The sequence below is a fragment of the Silene latifolia genome, chromosome Y (assembly GCF_048544455.1).
Source record: "Silene latifolia isolate original U9 population chromosome Y, ASM4854445v1, whole genome shotgun sequence".
Taxonomy (NCBI): Eukaryota; Viridiplantae; Streptophyta; class Magnoliopsida; order Caryophyllales; family Caryophyllaceae; genus Silene; species Silene latifolia.
The window spans coordinates 145129043-145135994 of NC_133538.1; the positions used below are offsets into that span (position 1 = coordinate 145129043).

The 6952-nt window shown below is 38.2% G+C and overlaps 1 protein-coding gene across 1 annotated transcript; it reads right to left on the bottom strand.

The window, feature by feature from the left end:
* Positions 1-1355: 1355 nt before the first annotated feature.
* Positions 1356-2237, bottom strand: LOC141629120 (uncharacterized). Its single transcript, XM_074442175.1, has one exon. The coding sequence runs from the start codon at positions 2235-2237 to the stop codon at positions 1356-1358; it is 882 nt and encodes a 293-aa protein (XP_074298276.1).
* Positions 2238-6952: the final 4715 nt, after the last annotated feature.

Sequence of the window (6952 nt, forward strand, 5' to 3'; positions counted from 1 at the left end):
CCGAAAACACGAATATTGTCGAGGATGGGTTTTTCACCATGGAGTATTTCGTAGGGTGTTAGATTATTAAGAATTCGACTTGGGGTTCTATTAATCAAGTAAACCGCTGTCAAAACACATTCCCCCCAAAATTCAATGGGCAACTCAGCTTGAAATCAAAGTGCTCTAGCCTTTACTAAAATGTGTCGATGTTTACGTTCCACCCTACCATTTTGTTGTGGAGTATCGATGTTACTGATTTGAAAAATCATGCCATGTTCATTATAATATTCTTTTAATGTATCCGATAAAAACTCAGTCCCATTGTCACTCTGCACAACTTTTACGTGTTTTCCAAATTGTGTCACGGTCATGTTGAAGAATTTTTTCATCAATTGACTGACCTCCTTTCTATCTCGCATAAGGTGCACCCATACTGCTCTACTACGGTCATCGACAATTGTCAAAAAATAATGCGCACCAGATAAACTACTTATCCTATAAGAGCCCCAAATATCACAATGTATTAAGGCAAACAATTCATCACTTCTTTTATTATTAATCTTGAAAACTGACCTTGTTTGTTTGGCACGACAACAAGGATCACAAACATCACTAGTATTCCAGAATAAATTATGACGAACTAATTTAGAGAAGGAAGGCAAAATACTATTAGAAGGATGACCCAATCTCCTATGCCAAAGATGAGCGTCACCATTTATTTTTACTCTCGACACAGTGTGACTACCATTCTTCATCACGTAAACCCCGTCTTTGTGCTCACCCCGTCCAATCTCCATCTTCGTAGAGTGGTCCTGTATAACACAATAGTTAGCATGAAAAGTCACAAAATAATTATTCTCTTCAACTAACTGCTGAATAGATATTAAATCGCAAGTAAGTGAAGGAACATATAACACGTCTTTTAAGACGAATTTTTCATTTAGAACAACCATGCCGTGTTCTTGAGCAGTGATATTCGAACCGTTTGGTAACCCAACTGTGGAAGGCTTAGCTTTCCAAATATTTTTGAGCAATTCTCGTTTACCAGTCATATGATGCGATGCTCCGCTATCTAATAACCACTCACCAAAAACATTATTTTCCATACCTGTTAATTTATGACTACCTTCGTTTTTGTTGCTTAAAAGACTACGTAAGGCAGTCACTTCATCATTGGTGAGGTTTTGTTGAGAATTCTTTTGCGTATCAGCATCACTAGTGGTCGCGGCATTTGCTACATAGAAATTATTATTTCCTCGTCCTCTGCCTCCACGGCCACGGCCACCACGGCCACGGCCACGTCCTCTTCCGCGAGTTGGATACCCATGTTTCTCCCAGCAATTCTCTTCGGTGTGGTAGTCCTTATCGAAGAATTAGCAATGCGGTGGCGGTGGTTCCTGTTCCCTTCGCTCCTGTCCCGTATTGCTGCCAATTCCATTACCACCTTGACCAATACCCCCGGCTGTCTTGGCAGCCATAGCCGCTTCATGGTTTTCTTCTTTTGTCTTAGTTACGGCTCTATGTCTTTCTTCCCGTAACACAAGAGCATATGCATGGCTTAATGAGGTTATATCATCCTCCATAATCAAGTTCGAACGGATGTTGCGATAGAGATTCGTGTCGAGTCCCATGAGAAACTGGTGTACCTTCTCCTCCTCTTCGCGCTCCTTAAGCAATTCTGCTGCTGCTCCACAAGTGCATTGTGGCACACGACTATAAGTGGACAACTCATCCCATATGGTTTTCAGTTGAGTAAAGTACTCAACGATGGACTGATTTTTACCTTGCTTACAATCATTAAGTTCACTCTTTAGTTGATGCACTCTTGGCGCATTCCCAGATGAAAAACGATCTTTTAATTCTTGCCAGATTTCATTCACTGTTCCGGTGAACGAAATACTAGGGTGAAGTCGAATCTCGATAACGTTTCTTAACCAAGCTTTAACCATGGTGTTGCACTGTCGCCATGCTACGCTCTTAAGACTCTCTTCTTCTCCTGGAACTGCATCTGGCTTTTTGATAGTTCCTTCGACAAAGGCCAATTTATTTTTGGCGTCGAGACCATTCTTGACTGCATCTGCCCATAGTTCGTAATTTTCACCATCAAATTTTATTTGCGTCAACGATAAACTCGGATTGTCGGAAGGATGAAAGATACAACTTGATGACGATGGCGAAATTTGTTCAGGCCTCTTGTTGTTTCCACTGCCACCCGTTGGTCCTTCTCCTCCCGTGATTAATTGTCCGTTGGTCATTGTCCCTGTTTGTTTTGTTTATTTAAAGGAATTGTCTTATTGTGGTGTGGTGAAAAAATCAGGATCGAATCGCTCTGATACCATGATAAACAATTGAATCAAGAATAGGGAAAATACTTTGTGTATATTGAATGAATGAAACAACGTAATACATTGAGTATTTATATACACCTATTGCCCTAAATTTGTTACCTAATACAATTCTATATACTTTAGGTAACCCAAGATACATAACTTAATCTCCAAGATATTACGACTACCTAATATCGTCTAATAACTTGAGACTGGCCAAAATCACTCAAAACCCGAAAATAACGATTGGAAATTCAAAATTGTTGAAAGAAAACGAGTGGCAGAGAGTTGGGAATGATAGCAATTGCTCAACGGACTTGATAAATAGACAAATAAGTTTGTAAAGAAGAAGTGTAAGCCATGATAAGGAAACTTTGTGTACTTAAAAATTGTTTGCTAGAACTTGTGCAGTAAGGAGGCAACGTTGGAAGGGAGGTTGGGAAATTAAGAGGGCATAAGAACTAATATAGGGTTCACTTTTGAAATCTTTATATATGTATCAAATATTTATAGGGTTTTAGGAATAAGACTCTGGTTGGAAACGAGTATAAGAAAATTCGAGTAGTACCCATGTTGGGGCTGGTGTCCTCTACAGTTAGTGCAAGGACTTATAAATCTCTGAAAGGATCAAAGGGTATACTTTTGTATTATAATAAGTTGGTCCACGTTTATCAATAACGGTTGGCTTGCTAGATAAGTTTGACGTTATTGTCATACAGATGGCGGTGATCAACTGGTCCCTAAAAGTCACACCTATAGGATACGTTTGAGAGATGTGACGGTATGAAAATACAGTCATGTTGATGCCAAAGTTGACTAAGCAGTTAGTCCGAGTTATTTGACTAATAATTAGTCAAAACGCGATATTGAGATATTTTATTTAATACGGATTAAATAAAATGGGCTAAGGCGAATTAAGCAGTTAATTCGTAAATTAAATATAAACGATTATATTTAATTAATGTATATTGAATTAATTATATAATATTGTCTTTGTCGGACATGTATTAATATATCGGCTAATCTTTGTTACTAGACGATGTTTTAATAACCGATAACCGATGACGATTTATAATAAAACCGCGTCATATACATTTAGCGATTTCGAGTCGGAACTCGAGTTAAAATTAAGAGGAAATGAAAGCCCATTTCCCCTCTAGGCTCACGGTTTGGCCGAGTAGAGCAAACAAAAGGAGAGCCTCTCCTCATTTGTAACCTAATCATTTTTTTCATTTGTAAAAATATTAGGGTTTTGGAGGCATTTTTCCTCTGAAATTTCTAGATCTCACATCGTAAAAATTCACAACAATTCTTTCAATATTGCAAAGTAATTAGAGAATACATTTCTAGCACAAGGGCATAGTCTCAGACGGTCTTGGGTGTATCGATTAGGAGGAAATCTACTTTGATTTCTGTTCTTAGGCCGCATCTCAAAGGACCCGAGGTTATTTCTTATGCTTTATCGTTTCTTTGTTGTTTTTCGTTTATGACAATAAATCGCATATTAAATTTACGTTATAGTCCTATAATTTAAGGGTTTTATACGGATATTACCCCACAAGTGGTATCAGAGCGAGGCCACGTAAATTTTTCTATGTGATTTTCATCAAACGAATTTGATTCGATAATTTTGTTGCTTAAAAAACCGTGCGGCAGCCTCTATTTTTCTCTCGGCATATTTTTTTTTTATTTGGCTGTTGCGTTTTGCTTTGGGAACCGTGTCCAGTTTACACGGTTGTAGTTATTGTTGTTTTGTTTCTTGAAAACCGTGACAAACTTTCACCGTCTGATCAGACGATGTTTTGTTTTTTATTTTGTTCTTTGCATATTGTAATTTTAATCGATAATTATTGCAATATGTTAAAGTTGTATCAATTGTAGTTTCAATTCTATACGGATTAGATTAAATTGCAATTGGTTTTAACAAATCGATCTTGTTTTTGTTTGTTGAGGCTCTCGTTTTTTTTTTGTGTACCGCTGGAATTTTTTTTGTTTTTTGCCTTTTGAGCTCTCGGCTTTCAGCTCCAAAATAAAAAAAAAAATTTTTTTGGGTACTATTCACGGCCAGACGTGAAGAAAAAAAAAAAAGTTGAGTTTTTTTTTTTTTTTTTTGGCCTTAACATGTGCATAATACGGATTTTATGCATTCGCTTGATAGTGAAACGGTTCACTCACGTACCATTTAGTTATTTTAAAGCGATTTAAAGTAACGGATTGTAATGAATTAAAATTAAGTTGATTAAAGCGGTTTTGTCACATAATTTTAATTATTAAAGGTGGTTTGGATAAATTTAACATAATTACGGAATTATGTCACGAATAAATTTTATTTTAGTTGATGCATTTTATTTATCGTTATTTTGAATGTTTTAAATGCTTACATTACGTATTTTTTTTTATTTTTACAAACGGTTGTAACTTAGTGTGGCCTTAGTAGAACGTGTTACCGTAATGATGGAACACGGTCTTGGTTGTATTTTGAGATCTCGCATCTCCATTTTGTTTTTCTTTATTACAGTTTTTATTTAGAATGTAAATAGGTTTATATTTTGTAAATTTTAATTGTAATTTTGAGAAGACCAAAGATGGAGACCGGATGCTCACTCATTTGCATGAAAAAGATGGAACATCAAGACAAGCTTCTCGGGTCCAACGGTGGATTCCAAAGTTGTATTATGTTCTTTTTACTAGGATAGGCCACACTAGGAATTTTTATTTACGTTTTGCATTCTTTTATTTATTTTATCGTAACGATAGATTGCATCATATTCCGCCTAAAAACCAAACCACCTAATAATTGCATGAAAACTGACTCATATAGAGGTCACCCGTTAGTTTTCTTTGACATTCTTATGTCACACGATCAATTTTAAGCCATCACCTAAATTAATTCATTCACGTAATGCTAGTTTTTCGTTCACTTAAAATGAATTAAAACTAAGTTGATGGGATCTTCCTCGTATAACCAAAAATTGAGGATGGTCTTTATAGGTCAAACTCCAATGAATGCCTTCTTCGTCGGTAGGCATAATATGACCCCTTCTACGTCGGGTAAGTTGGAACTGATTGACTTATTTTATCTCAACACTATGGTCACTCGTACGATCCTGTGATTATGGTGGACTATAGATAGGATTTACGGAAATCTATCGACCAAGAGTTCTTACGGAAGAACTAGCTAAACAGTTGGCTTATCAATTTACGGAAATTGAGTCTTGGGATCACTTGTATTATTCTTGAGGGAGATCAATTATGCAAGTGCAATGAGTCTACACGTTTAAAATGAATTTTTAATAGACTTAAATCACCTCGATGAGTTGCTTATTTCGTTTTGTTTTTCCTTTCTTTTTCAATGTAGATCACGATTACTTAAACTGCTAATAACAAAATGGCTGGCCGTGCTGACGACCCAATGCCAAGTACCACACTAGACCGTGAGTCCTGGCTTAGGATCTTCATGAATCAGATGAATCAGTCAACTCGACTGAAGAATGATGGATCAAACTTCGCGGACTGGGAGGCGGCATTACGGAATCTTTGCCGCGGTGACGGAAGCTCAAATTTCGTGAGCCCATCCCGTCAAACCCGGGTCCCATCTTTGGAGCTAACGAGATCGCCAAATATAACGATTTCGTCATGGAAGCGGGTGCGATTAAAAACGTACTCATTTTTGCAATGGAATCCAATTTGCAGAAACGCTTCATAGCCCAAGGTGCAAACAAGATTTTCACCACGCTCACCAAGGAATTCTCGAAAGCACCGAGAATCGTGACCTATGAGCATACCACTCGCTTCTTTGATGCGAGACTCGAAAGGGCCAATCGGTTAGCCCACACATTCTCGGCATGATTGAGAATGTCGAAGAGCTGGAGGCGCTTGATTGTAAAATCAGCGAGAACATCGTGATTGACCGCATGCTTCATTCACTCCACGATGGTTTTGCGCTCTTTAGAGCGAATTACTATATGAATGATTTGAAGAAAAGTCCCCATGAATTGCACTCCCTTCTCGTATGACCGAGAAGGACATGAAGTTCGGTGGGAGCTTGAAACAGGATGTTCTCGTTGTGTCAAACAAGGGCAAGGGTAAGGGCAAAGCTTAGGCAGACCTAGCAGTAGGCAAACCCAAGTTCAAGAAGTCAGGGTCAGGTAAGAGTGGGCCTGGTGAGTCGAGCAACTCATCAGGCGCGACAAAGAGCAAGACCGATAACATGGAATGCCATCACGCCACAAGATGGGCATTGGAGGCGCACATGTCTGTTTATCATGAGGACATAAAAGTAGGTCGCGTTAAACCTGTTGGTATGTCTTCTTTCTCTTCTACTTTTATTCATATGATTGAGATTAACCACGCAAGTTACGGAACTTGGGTACTAGATACTGGTTGTGGTTCTCATCTGTGTAATCATGTGCAGAGGCTCCGAAACATTGAACCCCTCGTAAAGGGTGAGGTGGACCTGCGTGTCGGGAATGGAGCACGAGTGGCTGCCGTCTCGAGGGGAACATATGTGATCCGGCTTCCTAGCGGATTTGAGTTATTTTTATATAATCGCTATTATGTACCCAATCTTTCTAAAAACATTATTTCGGTTCGCCGCACTTGACAAACTTGGTTTTTCATTTGTAATAAAGAATAATTCTTGC